The sequence below is a fragment of the Anomaloglossus baeobatrachus genome, chromosome 4, assembly GCF_048569485.1.
Source record: "Anomaloglossus baeobatrachus isolate aAnoBae1 chromosome 4, aAnoBae1.hap1, whole genome shotgun sequence".
Classification (NCBI taxonomy): domain Eukaryota; kingdom Metazoa; phylum Chordata; class Amphibia; order Anura; family Aromobatidae; genus Anomaloglossus; species Anomaloglossus baeobatrachus.
In genome coordinates, this window is record NC_134356.1 from 379675035 (window position 1) to 379701842 (window position 26808).

General features: G+C 44.3%; 1 protein-coding gene across 1 annotated transcript in view; it reads right to left on the reverse strand.

The window, feature by feature from the left end:
• LOC142302424 (cadherin-related family member 3-like) overlaps window positions 1–26808 on the reverse strand; it is a 338150-nt gene that overhangs the window by 131283 nt on the left and 180059 nt on the right. Inside the window, 4 exon segments of the mRNA XM_075343486.1 lie at window positions 4937–5082; window positions 10017–10232; window positions 10400–10505; window positions 18362–18521. Of these exon segments, the coding sequence (XP_075199601.1) occupies window positions 4937–5082; window positions 10017–10232; window positions 10400–10505; window positions 18362–18521 (628 nt within the window).

Sequence of the window (26808 nt, forward strand, 5' to 3'; positions counted from 1 at the left end):
CTAGCTGCACATGGGTGGAGACCGAACTGCCCAATTAGTGACTCAAAATGAGGTTCAAGTCAAAACCAGGTCCTAAACCAAACTTTATCTAAAGTCCGGCTGAAGCAGACAAACCAAACTTTCCCTGCTTTACTCATCTCTACTCGTGAGTGCAATAAAAAAATACCCTATAAAGTTTAATGCAATTGCAAATAAAGAAGTAGTCCCAATCTGACAAATTCTGTCCATATGCCTATTTATGACATGGGATATCAAAGTGTAGACTGGAGGAAAAACGGGTTTAAAAACCGCGCTAGGAAACCACGAGCAAGGATGTAAATGAATATTTTTCTTTTATTTAGATGATTCCAACGCGTTTCGGAGACCCATCTGTCTCCTTCCTCAGGGAAAAAGAATCTTACAGTCAATGAGGAGTTGTCCTTATAAAACAACATACAGACAAAAGAAAAAAAAAAAAAAAAAAGGGAGGGGGGTGTAACCAATCTTGACGTCATCACTCCATGTGCTGCAGAGTGATGACTCATTTCCACGTGGAGAAAAGCTGCATCATGATGTAAACTTCACATATTAAAACAAATATTTAAAGTGCTCTAAATGTGAAAAGATAAATAAATGAGTATCTTATTTACCCAATAATTTGTCTGTGTTTTTTTTTTTTTTTTTTTTTTTTGGAAAGTGAGAAAACTAAAAATGTGCATGTATGTATATATATAAATTATGTGCAAAAATATCATTTTACTACTGTCCCCTATCTGGAACGTATGCAAGTGAATGAGTCTGTGTGTGGGCACTTGTGTGATGTTGCTCTGTCATTGCTACATTTAGGCTGCTAGATGTGTGAGTGAAAGCTCAAAAAAAAAAAAAAGAAAAGGGAAAAAGCAACTAAAAAATGTGTGTATGTGTCCATGAAAAAATCTATATGATGTGAACATATAAAAATGTGTAATGCGATCTGAAAATAGCAGCATGTAATATATATAAGAAGAGAGAAAAGTATGTAAATATGTGTGATACGATTGAAAATAGCGGTGTGTGATTTAAAACTATAGAGAGAAGAAAAAAAAAAAATGAATTTCTCACTATGTCGGAGTGACTTTGTGAGAAAAGCTGCAGGGATCGTGAAAGGTGAAAAGCAGGCATCTATGTGCAAGTATTTAAAAACATAAAAACATAAAAAAAGGGGGTGGTGAAGTGAAAAAAGAAGAGCAAGTAGTGCGCATGCTTGAAGGAACGAGTACTATGTCAGGAAGAGGTGATGTGAGTTCAGACCGTGGGAAGAAATTCTACCGCGCAAGCACGCGGTACTAGTAAGAAGCAGATTCCTCTTTGCAGAGGGTGATTAGAGTTAAAAGCATGGGAAATAGTGTAGTGCGCAAGTGCAAAGCGCAAAGAAATACAAGAACAATACAAGCGTGAATGAGAAAAATTGAAAGCTGAAAGAGAGGGGAAGGGGAAAGGAAAAAGGGAGTGTTCCTCTAGAGGAGTATATCATTGACATGTGAAGGTGTGCGCGAAGTTATAAACAATGAAAAATATACAATATGAAAATGGGAATTTTAAGGGAATGAAAATAAAAATAAAAAATAAAAAGGATAATGAGATATAAAATGTCCATATATAAAAAAGGAAATCCTTTTGAAAGGAAGGGTAAAACAGTTTTTAAATAAGGATATAACCACGTTGGAATATTTAAAACGCATATATGAATACAAATACAGTAATTTAATACTTATAAAAAAATTATTAGGCATTATTAGGCACAACCCAGCCAGGTGAGTGTGTTTTAACCCTTTCCCTCTGCCCTGTAAATCGGGTAAGACCCTATTGCGCCTTTTCTCTCCTACTATAGCTTCTATTTATGACATGGAAAGAGGGCATCTGTTTACTATATAATTCTATGAGCCAGAGTAGGAAGCTGCTAAAATGGGTTTTATGCTCTATTAAATTTAGTATAACTATGTAATATATGGCCACCCATTTATTTGAATTATTAGTTTTCAAATGGAACTTCTGCAGGCAATAAAAAACATTTGTTGAGTTTTGAAGACCTAAAAAGTCATATACCGTGTTTCCCCGAAAGTAAGATAGTGTCTTACATTCTTTTTAACCCCAAAAGTGCCACTATGTCTTACTTTCGGGGTATGTCTTATATTGGAAAAAATCCCACAGCAATCGCAGCAAGTCTCCATGCAATGTACCGTATGGGGACTTGCCGCGATTGCGCCCTAAGTGTACCGCAAGTTAAGGAAACTTACCCACCAGCGGCTGCACATGAGGGCACTGAGGCTGCGTGATTTTGTATGTTGTCCATGGTCCTGATGGACCACGGACAACATTACTGCAACATTTCAACATTTCTCGGTAGCCGAGCATTCAGTTGAGCGCCCGACCGCCGGCATGTGTCAGCTCTCAGCTGAGCGCTAAGCCGCCGGCATGTCAGGGCGCTCAGCTGAGCGCTTTGCCGCCGGCATGTTAGGGCTCTCAGCTGAGAGCTGTCACATGCCGGTGGCATGTCAGGACGCTCAGCTGAGCGCTGGGCCGCCGGCATGTTTGGAGCGCCCAGCTGAGCGCTTTGCCGCCGGCAAGTCAGGGCGCTCAGCTGAGCGCTTTGCCGCCGGCATGTCAGGGCTCTCAGCTGAGCGCTCGGCCACCGGCAAGTCAGGGCACTCAGCTGAGCGCTTTGCCGCCGGCATGTCAGGGCTCTCAGCTGAGAGCTGTCACATACCGGCGGCATGTCAGGGCGCTCAGCTGAGCACTTTGCCACCGGCATGTCAGGGCTTTCAGCTGAGAGCTGTCACATGCCGGCGGCATGTCAGGGCACTCAGCTGAGCGCTCGGCCGCCGGCAAGTCAGGGCGCTCAGCTGAGCGCTTTGCCGCCGGCAAGTCAGGGCACTCAGCTGAGCGCTTTGCCGCCGGCATGTCAGGGCTCTCAGCTGAGAGCTGTCACATGCCGGCGGCATGTCAGGGCGCTCAGCTGAGCGCTCGGCCACCGGCAAGTCAGGGCACTCAGCTGAGCGCTTTGCCGCCGGCATGTCAGGGCTCTCAGCTGAGAGCTGTCACATACCGGCGGCATATCAGGGCGCTCAGCTGAGCACTTTGCCACCGGCATGTCAGGGCTTTCAGCTGAGAGCTGTCACATGCCGGCGGCATGTCAGGGCACTCAGCTGAGCGCTCGGCCGCCGGCAAGTCAGGGCGCTCAGCTGAGCGCTTTGCCGCCGGCAAGTCAGGGCACTCAGCTGAGAGCTGTCACATGCCGGCAGCATGTCAGGGCTCTCAGCTGAGCGCTCGGCCGCTATAACTGTACTGTAAAGAAGAAAAAAAAAAAATGTTTACTACGTCTTACTTTCGGGGTACGTCTTACATTAGCCGACCCCACCAAAACCCCCACTACGTCTTACTATCGAGGGTGTCTTACTATCGGGGAAACACGGTAGTTACTTAGGTTGAAAAAAAGACCTAGGTCCATCTAGTTCAACCTTCCTCCACCAGTTCTACATTTGGTCACTAATTTAATCATCTTATCCGTTAGTTGTCAAGGTTGTGTCTCGCTTGACAGACAGTCCTGTAGTTTCCGGCTGTAGCAGGTCACAGCATTTGGTTACACAAGCTGCTCTCTGACTTTCTCTTTTTCCCTGTTTGCAGTTTATCCCTTTCTCTTTAGGACCCTGTGGATTTTCTCACCTTTTCAGCTATTCTAAAGCATTTCCCATTCTGTCTTTAAATGCCCTCACTCACTCTTAAGGCCCCGTCACACACAACGAGATCGCTAACCAGATCGTTGCTGAGTCACAGTTTCTGTGACAAAGCAACATTCTCGCCAGCGATCTCGTTATGCGTGACACCTACCAGCGATCAGGCCCCTGCTGTGAGATCGCTAGTTGTTGCCGAATGACCCGGACCATTTTCTTCAAAGGCGATGTCCTGCTGGGCAGGACACATCGTTGTGTTTGACGCTGTGTGACAGGGTTCCAATAACTGCCGAGATCGTTATACAGGTCACTACTGCATCCTGTATTGTTCCTGCATCGCTGGTAAGGTCTGACTGTGTGACATCTTACCAGAGACTTCCCAGCGACTTACCAGTGATCCCTATCAGGTCGTATCATTGTCGGTATCGCTGGTAAGTCGTTGTATGTGACTGGGTCTTTACTCTGTGCTGGTGATAGGTCTAATACCCTTAAATAGTATTCAGTGCAAGTTGGTTTGTATTCATCTGCTGAAACTTTGTTGTTCTTGCAGTGCCTTTCCCTGAGTCATCTGGAGATAACTTATTTGTTTATTTTCTTCTGTGTGTTTTTTCTGTGTGTTATTTAGAGCTTAATGGGGTTGACTAAATGCTTATCCCATCCATTCTTTCCTAGGGCCTATTTCAGGATCAAGTATCCGGCTCGACGCATAGGTGTGGAACCTATCTAAGATGGTGAGGGAAGCTAGTGGCCAGAGGTAGGTTTTGTCAGGGGTCACCATCTCCCTCTTCCCTGGATACTGGGTTTCCCTTCCCTTTTGCAGTTTGCTTGATAGTTCCCGTTACCAAACCTGACATTAGTAGAAAGCAATTAAGGCTAGGGTCACGATTGCTGCATTTATGCATGTCTTATCCATTTATTTTGTGATTTGGTCTATGTGTAGCTGGTCTGTATTGTGAAGTGTCAATGAAACTAGCATGGTCTCATCTGCAAAATGGCCTGTATGGAAACTTTCTTATATGTATCACATTGACTACCAATGTCTGTGTGCAGTCATTTATATACATGGAAAGCACAGTGACCTCAAATAAGTACCTTGTAATCAGCTAATTACTGCAAAATCATGCAAGTGTACCATGGGAATTATGCACAGGTAAAATCAAGGTGAATTAAATAACAGTTATTGAACAGTGGAAAAATAAAGGCACATACATATGTATATTAGCATTAGAATTCAGTAGTGTACTTACGATTATATTAATGGTGACAAGTTGTGACGTCGTTTTCTGGTTCAGGGGATCCGCTTCTACATCATTATTGAGGTCAACTGCCTGAACTGTTATTGAATATTTATTTTTCTTCTCAAAATCCAATGTATCTCTGACTTTGATAGTGCCTGGTAAATTATATTTCACTTATACAACTTTTACATTACATTGACAACAGCTATTATTCAATACATATTGTGTTATATATCAGCAGCTATATCCCTATTCATGTCATAAAAATAGGTTTTGTTTCTTTCTTTAGAAACATATCATTTTTGGGAGTTTTTACATCAGGAAGAAATTTAGTTTTAGCTCTGCAATGTGCTCATGAGTCTGAGCAGGAAGCTGCAATAAAATGATTGGGGCAAGAAACAGTACCCTGAACAGGAAGGTAGCCATAAAAACAGCTGTGTAGCAACAAATTGAAGGGGATGCAGTACTGAACTAGCATTGTACGACTTTCAGTATAAAATTATGGCATCCTAACCATTTTACATCAAATTTAGATAGGAAAACCCCTATAAATAGGTTATTGGGACCAAAAAAAGTTTGGTCTAGAATACACCTGTCATGAGTGTGCTGCATCCTGATGTTACCTCTGGGGGACCGCGGGTTAGGAGGTCTCAGCGTTTTATTGATCGCAGGCCCTCTGTTGAGCTCACTTGATTGTTGTCCTGCTGATATACTTTCCTTTCTATGCTGAAGGGGTCGAGGACCCCTTCACTGTTGGCTGAGAATTCTGTTAGCCCTTTTGCCAGCTGCAGCATATGATTACCTCCCCATTCTGCTATGTTTAACCTTCCTGGGCTTCACTCCATGCCAGATATAGAATTTCTGTTTTGACTATGGTGCAGAAGTTTATTTCTGTTAAGCAGAGGTGCGTTCCTTTAGCAGCAGCTAAGCTACTTTCTGGAGAAGATTTTGCAGCCCTTGCATATCTGTTGCCTTGATTGAGTTCCCTGTGTGTTTCCTTGCCCTCCTGCCTCTTCACTGCCTTGGGGAAAGAGAGGAGACATTTAGGTGAGTGGTTCCCAGGAGCTTAGCAAGGTTTAAGACCCAGCATCTTCATCTTCAGAGATAGTCCTGGGGACAGGGATTAGCCTAATGAGCCCTAGCTTAAGGGACAGCTCAGGTGCACATAAGCCCATCCATCTAATAGCCAGCAGTGTGACAACACCATTTATATCAGATTAGTGGAGGGTAAACTTTTCTCTCACTCAGTGATCAACTGAATGTGGGGGCTGCGAGTCCACACTTTTAGCAGTGGCAAGGCCACACATTACAGCTCAGTATAGCTTCATATCATTCTAGTAAATAATGGTGAGCTGCCGTACCAGCCATAATTACTATGGAATATTTTGCTGTGCCTGATAAACAAAGAAAAAATATGTACCAAGAGCCTACTGAGAATGGTCACAAATGTATTGAGTGTGAAATGCCCACTTACCTGTTTTCAATTTGCAGTCTAAGAAAAATCAAAGAAAACTTGTTAAACATTAAAGGGTGCTTTACACGCTGCGACATCGCTACTGATATATTGTCGGGGTCACATCGTTAGTGACGCACATCCGGCGCCGGTAGCGACATCGCAGCGTGGGACACCAAGGAGCCACGATCAACGGTCGCGAAATCGTTCAAAAACGGGGATCTTTGACACGTCACTCCTTTCCTTAATATCGCTGCCGCCACAGGTACGATGTTGTTCGTCGTTTCTGCGGCATCACACATCACTTTGTGTGACACCGCAGGAACGACGAACATCTCCTTACCTGCATCCACCGGCAATGAGGAAGGAAGGAAGTGGGCGGGATGTTACATCCTGCTCATCTCCGCTCCTATTGGCCGGCCGCTTAGTGACGCCGTAGTGACATCGCTATGACACCGAACGCACCTCCCCCTTGAGGGAGGGATTGTTCGGCAGTCACAGTGATATCACTGCACAGGTATGTGCGTGTGATGCTGCCGTAGCGATAATGTTCGCTACGGCAGCGATCACAAAATGTCGCACCAACGACGGGGGCGGGTGCTATAGTGCTTGACATCGCTAGCAATCGCTAGCGATGTCGCATAGTATAAAGCACCCTTTAGAGTTAGGTTACATTCACACGAGTATTTGGTCAGTATTTTACGTTACAATATATAAGCCAAAATCAGGAGTAGGACAGAGGAAAAGTATAATAGAAAGACATGCACCATTTCTGCATTTTTCACAAACTCCTGGTTTTGGTATCAAAATACTAATGTAAAATACTGACAAAATATTGAATGTGCGAAATCAACCATAGGCTGAATTAAGATGTCTGTATACCACTGTCGGAGTACGGATTTTGATGCAGAGTCTTGTATCGGGTATCCTGCCCTGAGCTTTACAGCCTCCTATATGAGGCTGTCAAGTTCAGGTTAGAATGAAGCCACGCAGCCAATCCATGCATCACAATCTGAATTCGTCTTAAAACTTCACAAAAAATCAAAATGATATAGAGAGCAGCTAAAATTTAAATTACACTTTAAGGCCCCCTTCACACGTCCGTGAAAAACACGCACGTGTGTTACGGGCCGTTTTTCGGGTCCGTGTCCCGTTTTTGTGTCCGTTTTTATGGTCCGTGTGGCACCTGTGTGAATTGCGTATGCTAGCCGTGTTTGTGTGTAGAACGTCCGTGTGTGCGTGTGGAATTAACGTGTATGTGTACGTGGAGTGTACGTGGAATGTCCGTGTGTAATGTCCGTGTGTGTGATGCACAATGTCGTTTATAAATGTCGGCTGACAGCAGACAGAGTTGCGCGATGAGAATGAACTCGGGTGAACTTCACCCGACTTTATCCTCATACCGCGGCTCTGTCTGTGTCGAGTACTGATTAGCGGTCACCTGTGAAGGATTCACCGGTGACCGCTAATCCCCCGAGTGACTGAAGTTTCCCCCCCTCTCTCATACTCACCGTTCCTCGATCCCCGGCGCGGCGCTGCACGGCATTCACACTGCTGCGGAGGCTTTTACTATTTTGAAAAAGCCGGCCGCTCATTAAACAATCTCCTATTCCCTGCTTTCCCCGCCCACCGGCGCCTATGATTGGTTGCAGTGAGACACGCCCCCACACTGAGTGACAGGTGCCTCACTGCACCCAATCACAGCAGCCGGTGGGCGTGTCTATACTGTGCAGTAAAATAAATAAATAAATAATTAAAAAAAAACGGCGTGCGGTCCCCCTCAATTTTAATGCCAGCCAGATAAAGCCATACGGCTGAAGGCTGGTATTCTCAGGATGGGGAGCTCCACGTTATGGGGAGCCCCCCATCCTAACAATATCAGTCAGCAGCCGCCCAGAATTGCCGCATTCATTATATGCGACAGTTCTGGGGCTGTACCCGGCTCTTCCCGATTTGCCCTGGTGCTTTGGCAAATCGGGGTAATAAGGAGTTAATGGCAGCCCATAGCTGCCAATAAGTCCTAGATTAATCATGTCAGGCGTCTATGAGACACCTTCCATGATTAATCTGTAAATTACAGTAAATAAACACACACACCAGAAAAAAATCCTTTATTAGAAATAAAAAACACACACATATACCCTGGTTCACCACTTTAATCAGCCCCAAAAAGCCCTCCATGTCCGCCGGAATCCAGGATGCCCCAGCGTCGCATCCAGCGCTGCTGCATGGAGGTGACCGGAGCTGCAGAAGACACCGCCGCTCCGGTCACTTCCACGCAGCAAATGAGGTGAGTAGCGCGATCAGCTGAGCTTTCACTGAGGTTACCCGCTGTCACTGGATCCAGTAACAGCGGGTAACCTCAGTGACAGCTCAGCTGATCGCGCGGCTGTCTTCATTAGCTGCGTGGAGGTGACAGGAGTGGCTGTGTCTGCTGCAGCTCCGGTCACCTCCATGCAGCAGAGCTGGATGCGACGCTGGACCATCCTGGATTCCGGCGGACATGGAGGGCTTTTTCGGGCTGATTAAAGTGGTGAACCAGGGTATATGTGTGTGTTTTTTATTTCTAATAAAGGATTCCCTTAATAAAGAGATCGGGGAACGGTAAGTATGAGAGAGGGGGGGAAACTGACCGACAGACTGTGAGAGAGGGACAGACAGACAGAGAGACCGACAGAGAGACCGACTGACGGACTCAGGGAGATTGACCGACATACACAGAAATAGAAAGAATAGCCGACATCACTAGAAATAAAAACACCAAACGGACACAGACTATAGGTAGATGCATACGTGTTTACTAACGTGTGTGCACATACCCATAGACTTTCATTGTGTCCACGTGTGCGTGTTCCGTGCAGATAACGGACATGCATCCGTGCAAAACGCAAACACATACGGATCACGGACACGCACACACGGACATAATGAAATAACGCATGTGTGACCACAATCATAGATTAACATTGGTGCACGTTTGGCCGTATCTCCGGTATATACGGAAACGGACCAAACACGCACGTGTATCACGGACGTGTGAAGGGGGCCTAAGGCTGTGTTTAGATGAGCAAAGGAAAAAATATGAATGTTTTGATCCGGAAAAAAAATTCCGATTTTTCATCCATATGCATTTGTCTTCCGTATATTAGTTTTTGACATATACAGTAAAAGGCATCTGTTTTCTAAATCAAAAATGATAATTAAACAAATATAAGCCTGGATATAGTTTTTTATGTAATTACTGCAATAGATATGGTTAAAACCTTTGCCATTGACTTTAATAGGTGTATCTGTAAAGAAAAACAGGTCAGAATTGTGTGTGTGTTGATTTTTAAATGTTCAAATTGTCTCTCCAGTAAAGGAGACAAACTCTAGCGCAGCGCCACCTATTGGAAGTAGCGATCCTAAAAGTCACAAGTGGATTTTTAACAATCCTTTGCAATATGACTCAGGATATATGCCGACAATCAGTCAACATGTGTTCATCTAAAATACTTCCTTCACTTGCACTGATCTTTTGGAACACAAACAGCTTACAGAATGAAAATATGTTCATGGGACCAAGCCGTAAATTAGCGAGCTTCAGCAATAGCTTGCTTAATGCAAAGTAATGTTGGTGAGAAAGAAATGTAGCACCTGTGTTTGGTTCTATGTAGAACTTTGGAGGATTGCCATAATCTCCACCAGCAAACGTAAATTTGATGTTATTGAATGGCCAGTCTATGTCTGCAAATTTGGTTGTTCCGACCAGCGAGTCCACTGGACTATTTTCAAACACGTTAAACACATTTGTTGATGCGTTTGGAGCAAATTCATTTGCACGTGTTACTCTTACAATCACAGTGACTGTACCTAGAAAAAGTAAAACAGTGCTATAAGACATTGCAATTTTTGAATCCCCATCTGGATCATTTTAATATTTTTCAGAAACTTTAAATAGTCCTATCTATGCTATATGATATTTCTTTCCCTTTACTTTAATAAAAAACGATCTCTTGGTTAAATGAACAGTTTCTTACTTGTTAGAGAAGGTGTCCCTGAGTCAGATACATCAATTAGTAGTATGTGTCTGAACTGCATGCCTGCAAATTCTACGTCATCATAATCTAAAGCCATAGGTCCAGACTGTTTAAAATAGGAGATAAAAACACAGTTAAAATAATGTGAGATAAAATATTTCCTTTGTTTAGTGATATTAATAACTTATGACCAAGTTTTATTCAATGTCATATAGGTTATGAACAGTACTAGTTGAAATAATACTGATATTTGATGAAAGGTTATGCTGTTATATAGAACATGCTAGTAACATAATAATTAGATGTGCTACAGCTATGAAAATTAATAAAAAAAATAAATAAATGGGAATAAAAGAGCTTTTAAATCTAAGCTATCTAGCACTTTTGTCATGGAGGTCTTGGTGCTGTACTTGACTGTTGGTGGTGGTGTTGACATGTACATGAAATCATGTTACCCTCTTAGAAAAGTTATCTAAAATGTTACACAATCCTGTCTAAGGATTTTCACTACTATTTCTACACTAGTGAAAATCACTGATGAAACTGATGGTTAAAGCTGAAGCACTAACCAATTACTGATGAAACTTCGATTCAAAAAATTAATGAACAATGTTCTGTGTTTTTACATGTGAAAAATCATGGACTTCTGGACGATGTTAAAGTTCAAATGATGTAGCAAAAAGTATAATCCTGAATTATTAAAGTGTTTTCTCCAGCTTTCTAGAGAAAAATATCATAATAAGTCATAATATTTTGTGACTTTTGGCGCTTTCACACGAGTCCTCACCAACTTTATGAAAATGGGTGTTGCATAGACAGGACGGAGCATGGCTATATCCAATCATTCAATTTATGAAAAGTTATCCCACATTAGTGGTGAATATTTCACCAGAAATGATCTCCATTTCCTGACTGGAGTTCTTCCCTGACAGTACACATGACACTTTTAAGATGTATCTAATTCATGAAAGCACCACTACAGTGGAGGTTGTTTTCATTGCTGTAGTGGTGCTTTAAATGGAAGCCACCCTCCATCATCTTATACTTATCTTTCAGCTTTTTCATACTTTACCGATGCCACTCCTGCCAGAAGTCAGAAGCTATGTCATAGGCACTCAATGTATCTCTATGAGAACCAGAATGAGGCCAAAACAAGGCTCTCATAGAGATTTACAGAAGAGTAACCTCTGGCATGCTCCATGAAACACTGGAGCTGCCGGCTAGTCACTTTTAAGCGCAGACTGGCCGGAGCACCGCTGAAGAAAGATAATGGCGGCTGAAGGTGAGTATAAGACCAGAGGCAAGGGTCTTAGATTTAAAGCGCCAATCCAGGGGTGGAATAAAAAAAAAAAACGCTGTAGTGGTGCTTTAAGTTGCATGTGGCTCTTAATGAATTAGGTGGACTTAAGGGTACTTTACATGCTGCAATATCGGTACTGATATTGCTGGCGAGTGTACCTGCCCCTGTCGGTTGTGCAACATGGGCAAATCGCTGCCCGTGGCGCACAATATCGCTAACACCCGTCACGCGGACTTTCCTTCCCTTTCTAAGGGGGCGGTTTGTGCGGCGTCACAGCGACGTCACACGGCAGCCGTCCAATAGCAGAGGAGGGGATGAGATGAACGGCCGGAACATGCCGCCCACCTCCTTCCTTCCTCATTGCCGGCGGACGCAGGTAAGGAGATGTTCGTCGTTCCTGCGGTGTCACACATAGCAATGTGTGCTGCCGCAGGAACAATGAACAACATCGTACCTGCAGCAGCAACGATATTAAGGAAATGAATGACGTGTCAATGAACAACGATTTTTCACGTTTTTGCACTCGTTGATCGTCGCTCATTGGTGTCACACGCTGCAATGTCACTAACGGTGCCGGATGTGCGTCACTAACGACGTGACCCCAACGATATATCGTTAGCGATTTCACAGCATGTAAAGCACCCTTTACGCTTAAAAATATACATTTGGTCATGGATGCCTATTCTTGTTCACTTTTTTAAATATGATGATTTTTTTCGGTTCAGGTCTTGCTCCTTTAGTTATTTACTCATTTATCATTTTTTAGCCAAAACTCTTAAGGTTTCACACAAACACACACACACAGACACACAGCCGTTAATAAAAGAGATAAATATTAAAGCTGGAAATTGAACAAAAAGGAATATGAAATATAAAAGAAAGTACTGCACTTAGGCTTCTCATTGATACTGGATTCACGCTTGTCTTTTGTATTTAAAAAAACAACACCATAAAAATGCATTTAAGATTTAATAATATATTTCTCAAATGTATCAAAAACTGCAGTGGGTTGTTTAAAAAAGCACAGCTTAAAATAATTCTCAGAGCTTTTTCAAAGACAACTTCTCAAAGTCTAGATACATTGATTAATATGCACCTACACACTGCCCCTCTGCGTAATATATCTCTACACACTGCCCCTCTGTATAATATACCCCCCCAAACTGCCCATCTGTATAATATACCCCCATACACTGCCCCTCTGCGTAATACATCTCCACACACTGCCCCTCTGTATAATATACCCCCACACACTGCCCCTCTGTATAATATGCCCCCATACACTGGTCCTCTGTATAATATACCCCCACACACTGATTCCTGATGAACCTGTATGTGTACAGCAATATCCGTGGGGCCTCTTCTCACCTGACACTCTAATTGTGGCAGGCGTATTTTGCTATCTGTGAGCATTATCTTTTTATTTGGTCTTAGTATCGTCTAATTTTACCACTCCTTCCCTGGATTCCTTTTACAGGAAATTTCACAGGACAGAGCACTTATTTGTGGGGGTTACATTTAGATTCTCCTCGTCTTACATAATGATTATTGATTTAGTTGCTGTTATATATTTTTACATGTCCAGGGGGCATTGAAGAGGCTGTCAACATTCTGGTGCTGTCTTGTCATATTGTTGTCAGTATTTGATATGCATATATGTTGGTTGCACCAGTAATCTGATTCAGCACTTATCATTGCACAGGTTGTTTCTGTGCTTGTCTTTTCAATAAAGATTTATACATTTTCATCTATATGCATATAAATATGATATAAATTTTTAAATATGTTCATTGTCTGTTTCTCTCTTTTCTATTCATTGTTGGTACTCTGCATGATGTTGCACCCTTGAACTTTCTACATTTATCCATATAGGCTGTGCACTCCTTTTCTGTATAGTATCCCACACACTGCACCTCTGTATAATATAACTCCACACACTGCCAGTCTGTATAATATCCCACACACAATGGCCCTCTGTATAATAAAACCCCACACACTGCCCCCCTCTATAATATCCCCCACACACTGCCCCTCTGTGTAATATCCCCCATGCACACTGTTCATAGAAATACTGTGCCTCATTTCTCAATGTTCCCCTATTGCCCTATAATGTGCAAATGTAGTAACACTTTGCCCTCTTCCCTTCCATTCTCTCCCATTCAGAGTAAATGTTAAGAAATATAATCTTCATCTCCTCCATGGTGAACTTACCATTTATCACCACCTCCCTGTGGCCCACAGCAGTGTAATGAGGGCGCAGCATGATGACCTCATCTTGCTGCTTCATGTTGGATGAAATGACGCTCACGGCTCTACCTCATTTCCCCTGGCACCATCACATGGCTAATTTGCATGCAATGCACCTTAAGCGCATCACATGCAAATTATCCATGTGGTGCTGTGCACTCACCAGCATAAAGTGGCCGAAACAATGGAGGGAGGCTGGCAGCATCTGATTTCACTGATGTCAAACACGACGGACTCTCTCTTCTGTGGGCAAATTATGCTGGGTGAGTGTACACTACCACATGGATAATTTGCGTGTGATGTTTCATTGCATGCAAATTAGCCATGTGGTGGCACCTGTGGCAGTGAGATGCAGAGCAGTGCACAACATCCAGTATCTGCAGCCTGTGGCAATCATATTATGACTGTTGCCTGGGCTTAATAAAGTAAGTTGTCTGGGCCCAGGCCAGGCCCCCCTCTTCTCCGTGCCCCATACACCAGTAAGGGCAGTAATACCCTAATGGCGGCCCTGATCACACAGCACCAGATCCCCAAAAATGAGAATGCTACAGGTCTCAGAAAATGGAGACAAAAGCTCAATTCTTTTTTTGACAAAAGCCTGAATTTTTTTTCACCACTTAGATAAAAGTAAAACTATACATGTTTGGTATCTACAAACTCATACTTACCTGGTGAATCATATTGCCTAGTCAGTTTTATTATATAGTGAATATGGTAATTAAACCCCCCCCCAAAAAAAATTGTGGAATTGCACTTTTTTTGCAATTCCACTGCACTTGGAATTTTTTTTCTTATTTTCCAGTTCAATATGGGGCAGTATGAATGGTGTCATTCAAAATTTGAACTAGCCCCGCAAAAATCCATCATGTGGCTAAAATTATGGTTCTTGGAAGAAGGGGAAGAAAAAATTAAAACAAAAAATGGTAAATCGCCAGGGGTTGAAAGTGTTAATAGTCCCCAAAAAATCTCTAGAATTCGACCTTTTCTTACCGTTGACTCTGCAATAACTCTTACTGTTGCTCTTATTCATTCTCGTCTGGATTCTGTAATTCTCTACTAATTGTCTACTAATAAGTCTCCCTGTTACTAAACCATCCCTTCTCCAATCCATCCTGATTTCTGCAGCCAGGATCATACTTCTCTTCAACCGCTTCACTGATGCCTCTGCTCTGTGACAGTCATTGCACTGGTTGCCCAAATGCTACAGAGTCCAATATAAAACTATCACTCAGACCCACAAAGTTATCCACAGTTTTGTCCATACATGTCCTCCCTCATCTTTGTCTATCACCCTACCCATGCCCTCCATTTTGCTAATGACCAAAGACTGACTTCCTTAATAATGCGTACCTCCCACTCCCATATTCAAGATTTCTCAAATGCTGCGCCAGTTCTCTGGAACACACTACCAAGAAGAATTTGATTCATTCCCAACATCCACACCTTAAAGTGTACCCTAAAAGCGCATTTCTTTAGACTAGCCTATCACCTCACCTCTCTCATCTAACTATTTCCATTTTATCCTTCACAAAATTGACTTGCAATTCTTGTCCCTTGTATCTTCTGATTGCATTCCTCTCCATGTACTTTTTCACACTCTGTACTTGTGTAAATTCTGGTTGGTGAACGGTTCATGCAGCTGGTTTTGAATGTCCTATTATTTTGATGGCCGGACCATATATGACAAGGTTTTTTTTGTTGTTTTTTCCCCCAATTTATCTTTTGTGCCCCCCTATCTCCTCATAGACTGTAATCTTACGAACAGGACTCTCATTCATCTTGGTATCTGTTGAATTTTTATATTCTTGAATGTCTCATATTGTCTATACGGGTCCCCTCTGAATTGTAAAGCTGTGCGAAATATGTTGGCGCTATATAAATAAAAATTATTATTATTATCCGCTCAATAGCCCTGCTATTGTATAGTGAAAATCATGTTCTGTTATGCATGCCAGCTAAACGCTGCTGTCAGTTCAAGCCATCTACACCATGTGATCACGTCACGAACATGCTGATAGGCACGTGGAATGATGTGCCCCCTGACAGCTCACATTAAATGCCACTGGCAGAAATTAACAGTGGCATTTAACAGAGTAACAGCTACTCCAGCCACGGCTGTTAGTGGCAGATGATGGCTGAGTAAATGGCTGCGAGACTTTGTAGGTCAGGTCCTCACTGTAAAGTCCTCCTCTGGCATCCTCCTGGCTTGCCCCCTTATCTCTATTTAAATATTGAGCCACGCCACCATTGCTGTTGTTGGTGGCACATGCACATTCCCACGGTAATTCTGTCTTTATTAAAATGGCACTGGAGGCCGCGCATGACTGTACTGTGATATCCGACACCATTTTATTGAAGACACTGTAGGGAAGACTATCAAAGGCATTGGTGAGTGCGCAGATTTCATTTTTTTTAACATCTGCACACACGTCCCTGCTTCTCATAGTCTTTACCGCAGTGTCTTCAAAAAAATGGCGCCGGAGATTGTGGTACGTGCATGCACGGACTCCGGTACCCTTTTAATGAACACAGAATTACTGTGGCAATGCGCATGAGCTGCCAACAACAGCAATAGCGGCGCGATATTCAAATAAAAAATAGGGGGCAAACCAGGAGGCATTTACAGTGAGGACCTGTCAATCAAAGTGCAGTTAATTTCTTAAAGATATTTTTGCAACCAAGAATCCCATCTTTCTATAACAAGTATGCCTGGATTCAGCATTTTGATGCCTGTATGACACTGCCTTTAGTTCATATCACAAAATCCTGGTGGCTGGTTCTCTTTAAGACATTTTTTTAAAAACAAGAGAACAATCTTCATAAACTAGAAATTCAAACCTAAAGGGGGCTTTACACGCTACGATATTGTTAATGTTTTATCGTCGGGGTCACGTTGTTAGTGACGCACATCCGGCGTCATTAACGATATCACAGCGTGTGATACTTACCAGCGACCTTAAGCGACCTCAAAAATGGTGAAAATCGATCACCATGCAGAGGTTGTCCCAAAACCAAAAATCGGTAGTGGTTGATTATCGATGTGGTTCGTCGCTCCTGCGGCAGCACACATCGCTGTGTGTGACACCGCAGGAGTGAGGAACGTCTCCTTACCTGCCGCTGGCCACAATGCGGAAGGAAGGTGAGCGGGATGTTACGTCCCGCTCGTCTCCGCCCCTCCGCATTGATTGGCCGGCCGCTTAGTGACGTCGGGGTGACATTGCTGTGATGCCGAACGCACCTCCCCCTTGAGGGAGCGATTGTTCGGCAGTCACAATGACGTTGCCGACCAGGTAAGTGCGTGTGATGCTGCCGTAGCGATAATGTTCGCTACGCAGCGATTTCACGATATTGCATTTACGACGGTGGCAAGTGCAATTACTAGCGATGTCGTAGCGTGTAAAGCCCGCTTAACTGTCTGCCTCACCTACTGTTTCTGTTGTAATATAATGGTCCACTATTAGATCTTTAAGGGAGGTTTACTCGCTGCAATATTGGTAATGATATATCATCGGGGTCACGTCGTTAGTGACGCACATCCAGCGCCGTTAGCGACATCGCAGCGTGTAACACAAATGAGCGACGATCAACGAGCACAAAAATCTGAAAAATCGTTGCTCATTGACACGTCGCTCATTTCCTTAATATCGCTGCAGCGACAGGTATGATGTTGTTCGTCATTCCTGCGGCATCACACATCGCTGTGTGTGACACCGCAGGAGCGACAAACATCTCCTTACCTGCGTCTACCGGCAATGCGGAAGGAAGGAGGTGGGTGGGATGTTATGTCCCGCTCATCTCCACCCCTCCGCTTCTATTGGCCGGCCGCTCAGTGACGCTGCAGTGACGTCGCTATGACGCCGAACGCATCTCCCCCTTGAAAAAGGGATTGTTTGGCGGTCACAGCGACGTTGCTGACAATGTATGTGCGTGTGACGCTGCCGTAGCGATAATGTTCACTACGGCAGTGATCACCACATATCGTGCCACTGATGGGGGCGGGAGCTATCGGTCGCGACATCGCTAGCAATAGCTAGCGATGTCACAACATGTAAAGCACCCTTTACACTTCACCCAAATTTAGCTATTGGTTACCAGTGCCACAGTCCTAGGAGGTCAGAGTGCTATGCATGTGCCTTCTGTGAAATTTGAGGCTCTGCAGTATTGCGATTTTGTGAATAACTCAGGAAAGCTGGCAAATTTGAATTTCCAACAATCCAATTAAAGCTAGTAAGTAGAAATATAGGCTAATATCATGTTTTTTAGCTTTATTTCTAGTTTGGATTTATCGGTGTAGTATATTTTATTTGTATTTTTTAATTACCGTATATAGATTTTTTTATTTTATTTTCAAGAAGCTGTATTAGTTTGTAACATTGAAAGATAACTATGCACAGTGGATATAATATTTAACTCACAATAATCGTATTGCCTGTGAGAGTGAATTTTTTTGCTGAAAACTCATCCAAAGGATTCATCTTATAGTTGAGCACATTATTCGGTTCCTCTAAGTCTTTATCCACACATTTAATTTGCAGTAAAGGGCTATTTATGGGAGTCGTTTCAGCAACTTGAATCCTAATAGAAATCAAAGAAACAGTTAAATACATAACAATAACTATAAATAAAAGAAATAGATTGTAAGCTTGATAGCTGGGCCCTTACTCCTACTGTAACTCTTGCTACTTTGTTGTTTGTTTTTTTTTGTCTGGACATACCCTCTTAATTGTAAAGTACTGCAGAATGTATTGGCGCTATATAAATAAAATAAATTATGAATAAAAATAAAAACTGGTTGTAGTATTAGTGGCAAATGCTTGGGGCTGATGCCATGACAAAATCATATTCATGAACATTAAATTAAAGGGATTGTTAACTACTTTTATATTGATATCAATAATCAATATCAGATCATTGGGAGTGTCACACCCAAACGCCCCACGGTGTGTAGTGTGGAACACCACAACTCCATACACTGCCCATCGCTGACAACTGCAGATCAGCTCCTATTCAATTTGTATCTTCTGCAATGACTCAGGAACCTATCTAGCCTAGATTTCTGAAACAGTGATTCTGAAACTTTAATAGAAGAAATGGGGGTTCATAAAGATCCTCTGTCAAAAATGTTACTGCACATTATTGTCCTTACAAGACCAAGATGATTACAAAACTGCTTTGTGTAGGACCTGCACAGGACCTGCCAAGTAAGGACAAATAACCTTCTTCTTACTTTTAAAGTAAAAGTCAACATGAGAAGAAAGTGCAAGGAGTCTGGTCTGGGGTCTGTATTTAGGAGTTATAGTTCTGAAGGGTTTTGGTCTGCAGAATTTATTAGTTTATTGGTTTACTGGTCTGGATTCTAAATTCCACTAAAGGTCTGTATTTAGAGGGGTTTTCCCCACAAAGTTAATTTTAAAGTTGATTTTAATCAATAAATCTTGAAATAATAGTAATTTCCACAATTGCATATCAAGTGGAGAACATTTATTGAGCAAAGCTTCACACAAACGGAAATCACCCAGTTAATTAAAGCATTTGAACACACGTCTTGGTATTGTGTGGAAGACATTGCAGGGACACTAGGGACACTGAAGATAGGGAACATCCAAAGGACCAACTGAATTGAGCAAATAGGTTAGGTTGTTAAGTTAAAGATAATTATTAAGATAATTATATGGAGTTGAAATTGTTGTGACAATGAAAAAGAAAATGATGTAACAGAAGCATTGTACAATCCGGAGACATTTTATGGAATGTAACAGCATGTTCTCTTGTTGATGATATGTGCTTGCTGACATCAAATAAAATATGTTTTAAAAAAAAAATATTGTTCATGTGCTGAGATAATCTTATATATGTGTCCCTGCTGTGTACTGTGTAATGGCCGTGTCTGACTGTACAGGGACATGCTCTGACCATACCACAGCTCCTGGGCCAGGGAGGAAGGAAAAGAGTACATAGATAACAGAGCATGGGATCATATATGATAGTTTTGTGGGATAAAGAATGTCCTTGCCTGTTTTTAAAATGTCTTACCTCAAAGAATGAATTTCCAATCTTGTGCTCTAATGTCTATATAGCTTTTTTTGCTTCCACCCTGGCCCAGAACATGTGGTATGATCAGACTATGTTCCTGTACTGTCAGACACAGCCATTACACAGTACATAACAGGGACACAAATATAAGATTATTTCATCACAGGAACATTATTTTTAATCACATCCAATTGTGGAACTTTTTATTATTTCAAGATGTATTAATTAAAATCAACTTTGTTAGTGGGAAAAGCCCTTTAAAGGTCCTGATCTTGAGGCTGCATTAGTTTAGGAGGAAAGTCTGGGCTCTGTATTCAGGGGGTCTGTATTAGGTTAGCATGTCTGATCTGGGGGTCCTTAATAGTTTATCTTATCTATGGTGTGAATTTTAGGAGTCTATATTAGCTGAAGTCTTATCTGGGTTCCAGTGTTAATTTAAGGTGTGTAGTCTTGTGTTAGGATAGGTTAGGTTAGGTTAGATTAGCAGTAGTGATGAGCGAGTACTAAAAAGCTCGTGTGCTGGAGGCTCGGGCCGAGCATCCCAAGATACTCGTGTACTCGGCCCGAGCACCGAGCCCAATGTTATCCTATGGGAGACCCGAGTATTTTTATGAAATGACCCCCGGCAGCATGTAGAAACCCTAAAAATGTCACAAAAGTCTCAGAAGAGTGCTCAAATGACATGGCAACAGCATGGGGAAGACCCCTTGAAGCATTTATCACTCAAAAGTCACAGCTGTGAACAATTTTGTCCGCGTTTTACGCCATTTTTACGGACTCACCAGAAAACCTTCAAAAATGACACCAAAATGAATTTTCATGGCGGAAATGTTAAGGGCACATACCCAATAGTGAGATAGAGCTGGTGTATGTTACTTTTGTAGATTACATGAAAGATTTTACGTGAAAACATTATGTGGCACTCCGATGTCCCTGAAAAGAGACGTACATGAAGGCCTCTTGAGTCTAATGTGCCCATTTTGAGGAAGTGAGTCTTTGTAGTATTTTCCTTTGCCAGGGCAGTCCAAAATTGTGAGGTTCACCAATGCCCCTGCATACAGATGTGCATGAGGGCCTGTATACCTGAAGTGCCCATTGTAAGGAAGTGGGTCTATTGTAGTATAGCCCTTTGGCAGGACAGCCAAAAATTGTGAGGCTCCACATTGTCCCTGGATAGAGACGTGCATGAGGGCCTGTAAACCTGAAGTGCCCATTGTAAGGAAGTGGGTCTATTGTAGTATCGCCCTTTGGCAGGACAGCCAAAAATTGGGAGGTTCCACATTGTCCCTGGATAGAGACGTGCATGAGGGCCTGTAAACCTGAAGTGCCCATTGTAAGGAAGTGGGTCTATTGTAGTATAGCTCTTTGGCAGGACAGCCAAAAATTGGGAGGCTCCACATTGTCCCTGGATAGAGACGTGCATGAGGGCCTGTAAACCTGAAGTGCCCATTGTAAGGAAGTCGGTCTATTGTAGTATAGCCCTTTGGCAGGACAGCCAAAAGTTGGGAGGCTCCACATTGTCCCTGGATAAAGACGTGCATGAGGGCCTGTAAACCAGAAGTGCCCATTGTAAGGAAGTGGGTCTATTGTAGTATAGCCCTTTGTCAGGGCAGCCAAAAATTGGGAGGCTCCACGTTGTCCCTGGATAGAGACGTGCATGAGGGCCTGTAAACCTGAAGTGCCTATTGTAAGGAAGTGGGTCTATTGTAGTATAGCCCTTTGGCAGGGCAGCCAAAAATTGGGAGGCTCCACGTTGTCCCTGGATAGAGACGTGCATGAGGGCCTGTAAACCTGAAGTGCCCATTGTAAGGAAGTGGGTCTATTGTAGTATAGCCCTTTGGCAGGGCAGCCAAAAATTGGGAGGCTCCACGTTGTCCCTGGATAGAGACGTGCATGAGGGCCTATAAACCTGAAGTGCCCATTGTAAGGAAGTGGGTCTATTGTAGTATAGCCCTTTGGCAGGGCAGCCAAAAATTGGGAGGCTCCACGTTGTCCCTGGATAGAGACGTGCATGAGGGCCTGTAAACCTGAAGTGCCCATTGTCAGGAAGTGGGTGTATTGTAGTATAGCCCTTTGGCAGGGCAGCCAAAAATTGGGAGGCTCCACATTATCCCTGGATAGAGACGTGCATGAGGGCCTCAAAACATTGTTCCCATTGCAAAGGAGCGGGTCTCCTGTCGTTGTAATGTCCATTCTGAAAGAATGGGCGAAAAAATTTACCACTGGGGGTATACCTGAAACAACGGCCTAACTATTGTAACGGTCATCATGGTGGCGCATGAGGAGAAGGAGGAGCAGTCCAGCGATTATCCAAAGTCTAGAAGTGTGTACCCATGGGTGAGTGTAGGTACATGGCAAATTCCCATTACAAACGTTAAATTCCGCTCTCATTTGCTGGTGGTGTGGTGAAGTCTGGCCCAATCCAACCCTTGTTCATCTTGATCAGAGTCAGCCTGTCAGCATTTTCAGTTGACAGGCGGGTGCGTTTATCTGTAATGATTCCACCTGCGGCACTAAAAACACGCTCTGACAAAACGCTAGCGGCAGGGCAGGCCAGGACTTCCAAGGCGTAGAGAGCCAATTCATGCCACGTGTTCAGCTTGGATACCCAATAATTGTAAGGCACAGAGGAATGTCGGAGTACAGTTGTTCGATCTGCAAGGTACTCCTTGAGCATCTGGGCAAACTTAGGATTTCTTGTGGCACTACCCCGCACCTCAGGGGCTGTGGTACGTGAGGGGCTGAGAAAACTGTCCCACATCTTAAAGACTGTTCCCCTACCTCTGGCGGATTGGACTTGTGCCCCTCTCGGCTGTACGCCTTGGTTGTCCGCTGATTCCTGACCTATGCCGCTAGCGTTTTGTGAGGGGAATGCTTTGCCTACTTCCGTGACTATGGCCTTCCGGAACTGCTGCATTTTGGCTGACCTCTCTGCCTCGGGAATAAGAGACATAAAGTTCTCCTTGTAGCGTGGGTCTAACAGTGTTACCAACCAGTAATGATTGTCGGCCAAGATGTTCTTAACGCGAGGGTCACGAGACAGGCAGCTTACCATAAAGTCAGCCATGTGCGCCAGACTCTTAACAGCCAGTACTTCAGTATCCTGACCAACACGATGACTGAACATGCTGTCCTCCTCCTCCTCCTCCTCCTCCTCATCTACCCTGTCCTCTGGCCAGCCACGCTGAACCGAGGATATGACTGATGTGCATGTCATATCCTCAATTTGGCCGGAGAGTTGCTCCATGTCTTCATCCTCCTCCTCGTCATAGTCCTCCACTGCACGTTGTGATGAGACGAGGCTGGGCTGTGTGTTATCACCCACACCCACTACTGTTTCTTGCTCCAACTCATCGCGCTCCGCCTGCAATGCATCATGTTTGTTTTTGAGCAGAGACCGTTTTAGAAGGCAGAGAAGCGGCATGGTGACGCTAATAATGGCGTCATCACCACTCACCATCTTGGTGGAGTCCTCAAAGTTTTGGAGGATGGTACATAGGTCGGACATCCATCTCCACTCCTCAGGTGTTATGTGTGGAGTTTGACCCATTTCCCGACGGCTTAGGTGATGCAGGTACTCAACAACTGCCCTCTTCTGCTCACATATCCTGACCAACATGTGCAGAGTTGAATTCCAACGCGTGGGGACATCACACACCAGTCTGTGAGCCGGAAGATGCAAACGGCGCTGAGAGCCGGTAAGGCCGGCTGAAGCAGTAGGTGACTTTCGAAAATGTGCAGACAGGCGGCGAACTTTTACCAGCAGATCAGACAGCTCTGGGTATGACTTTAGAAACCGCTGAACCACGAGGTTGAGCACATGGGCCACGCATGGAACATGTGTCAGCTGGCCTCGCCTCAAAGCCACCACCAGGTTCTGGCCATTGTCACACACGACCTTTCCTGGCTTTAGGTTCAGAGGTGTGAGCCAGTGATCTGCCTGCTGTTTCAGAGCTGTCCACACCTCTTCTGCATTGTGGGGTTTGTCACCTATGCAGATTAGCTTCAGCACAGCCTGTTGCCGCTTCGCCGAGGCAGTGCTGCAGTGCTTCCAGCTTGGGACTGGTGTGGAGGGTAAAGTGGATGAGGATGCGGAGGAGGAGGAGGAGGCTGAAGAGCATGACATTCCGGAGCTGTAGAGTGTGAGTGAAACCCTGACTGAGGTAGGGCCTGCAAACCTTGGTGTGGGAAGGACGTGTTCCGTCCCTCGCTCAGACTGGGTCCCAGCTTCCACAATATTAACCCAGTGTGCCATCAACGAGATGTAGCGGCCTTGCCCACAAGCACTTGTCCACGTGTCTGTGGTTAGGTGGACTTTGGGTGAAACAGCGTTGTTCAGGGCACGTGTGATGTTTTGTGACACGTGGTTATGCAACGCGGGGACGGCACACCGGGAGAAATAGTGGCGGCTGGGGACCGAGTAACGTGGGACAGCTGCCGCCATCAGGTCACGGAATGCTTCTGTCTCCACCAGCCTAAAAGGCAACATTTCCAGCGCAAGCAGTCGCGAAATGTTAGCATTTAGAACTGTGGCATGTGGGGCGTTGGCAGTGTATTTGCGCCTGCGTTCAAAGGTTTGCTGAATGGATAACTGAACGCTGCGCTGGGACAAGGACGTGCTTGATGATGGTGTTATTTCTGCGCAGGCAACTGCAGGTGCAGGACCGGAGGAGGCTTGTTCGCAGGCAGCATGGACAGCGGATTGGCTCGCATGCACAAGAAGCGAAGACGTAGCAGTGACATCAGCAAGCACTGCTCCTCGACTCTGTTGTACTTCCCACAAAGTCGAGTGCTTGGCTGACATGTGCCTGATCATGCTGGTGGTGGTCAGGCTGCTAGTTTTGGTACCCCTTCTGATGCTGGCATGGCAGGTGTTGCAAATGGCCTTTTTAGAATCATCTGGAGCCAACTTAAAAAACTGCCAGACTCGGGAAGACCTAACATTTGTACAGGCACCTTGTGTCGTGTTGTTGTTCCGGGGAACGGTTGCCTGACTTCTGCCTGGAGCCACCACCCTGCTTCTTACTGCCTGTTGGGATGCTACGCCTCCCTCCCCCTGTGCACTGCTGTCCTCGCTCTGCATATCCTCCTGCCAGGTTGGGTCAGTTACTGGATCATCCACCACGTCGTCTTCCTCTTCCGCACCCTGCTCCTCCTCCTGACTTCCTGACAATTGTGTCTCATCATCGTCCACCCCTTGTTGAGACACATTGCCAACTTCGTGAGAACGTGGCTGCTCAAATATTTGGGCATCTGTACATACGATCTCCTCATGACCCACTTCAACATGAGCTGGCGAGAGGCCAGAATGTGTGAATGGAAACGTGAACAGCTCTTCCGAGTGTCCAAGTGTGGGATCAGTAATGTCCGAGGACGTGTACTCAGCCTTGTGGTAGGAAGGAGGATCAGGTTCTGAAATGTGCGGTGCAGTATCACGGCTACTGACACTTGACCATGTGGAAGACAGAGTGTTTGTGGTGGTGCCAATCTGACTGGAAGCATTATCCGCTATCCAACTAACAACCTGTTGACACTGGTCTTGGTTCAAGAGCGGTGTACTGCTGCGGTCCCCAAGAATTTGGGACAGGACGTGCGAGCGACTAGATGTGGCCCTTTGTTGTGGCGAAATTAGAGCTTGCCCACGACCTCGGCCTCTGCCTGCACCACCATCACGTCCACTTCCTTGTTCGTTGCCAATGCCCTTGCGCATTTTGCAATGCTGTGCTGACGTGTATTCACTAGACTTGTGCGTTATATCCAAGTTTGTGCAAAACGTGCACCTGCACGCTACCACCGACAGGCACACACGTGCGGTTTTTAAATGCAAGCACGGACGCACTAAGAACCTAACAGGTTTTTAGGAGCGACAATTACTGAGAAGTCTGACACTATCAGACACTGCTGACTGACGTGTATTATACACTAGACTTGTGCGTTATATAATAGTTTGTGCAAATCGTGCACCTGTACGCTGCCACCGACAGGCACACACGTGCGGTTTTTAAATGCAAGCACGGACGCACTAAGAACCTAACAGGTTTTTAGGAGCGACAATTACTGAGAAGTCTGACACTATCAGACACTGCTGACTGACGTGTATTATACACTAGACTTGTGCGTTATATAATAGTTTGTGCAAATCGTGCACCTGTACGCTGCCACCGACAGGCACACACGTGCGGTTTTTAAATGCAAGCACGGACGCACTAAGAACCTAACAAGTTTTTAGGAGCGACAATTACTGAGAAGTCTGACACTATCAGACACTGCTGACTGACGTGTATTATACACTAGACTTGTGCGTTATATAATAGTTTGTGCAAATCGTGCACCTGTACGCTGCCACCGACAGGCACACACGTGCGGTTTTTAAATGCAAGCACGGACGCACTAAGAACCTAACAGGTTTTTAGGAGCGACAATTACTGAGAAGTCTGATACTATCAGACACTGCTGACTGACGTGTATTATACACTAGACTTGTGCGTTGTATAATAGTTTGTGCAAAACGTTCACCTGTACGCTGCCACCGACAGGCACACATGTGCGGTTTTTAAATGCAAGCACGGACGCACTAAGAACCTAACAGGTTTTTAGGAGCGACAATTACTGAGAAGTCTGACACTATCAGACACTGCTGACTGACGTGTATTATACACTAGACTTGTGCGTTATATAATAGTTTGTGCAAAACGTGCACCTGTACGCTGCCACCGACAGGCACACACGTGCGGTTTTTAAATGCAAGCACAGACGCACTAAGAACCTAACAGGTTTTTAGGAGCGACAATTACTGAGAAGTCTGACACTATCTGGACTGTTTTAGAAT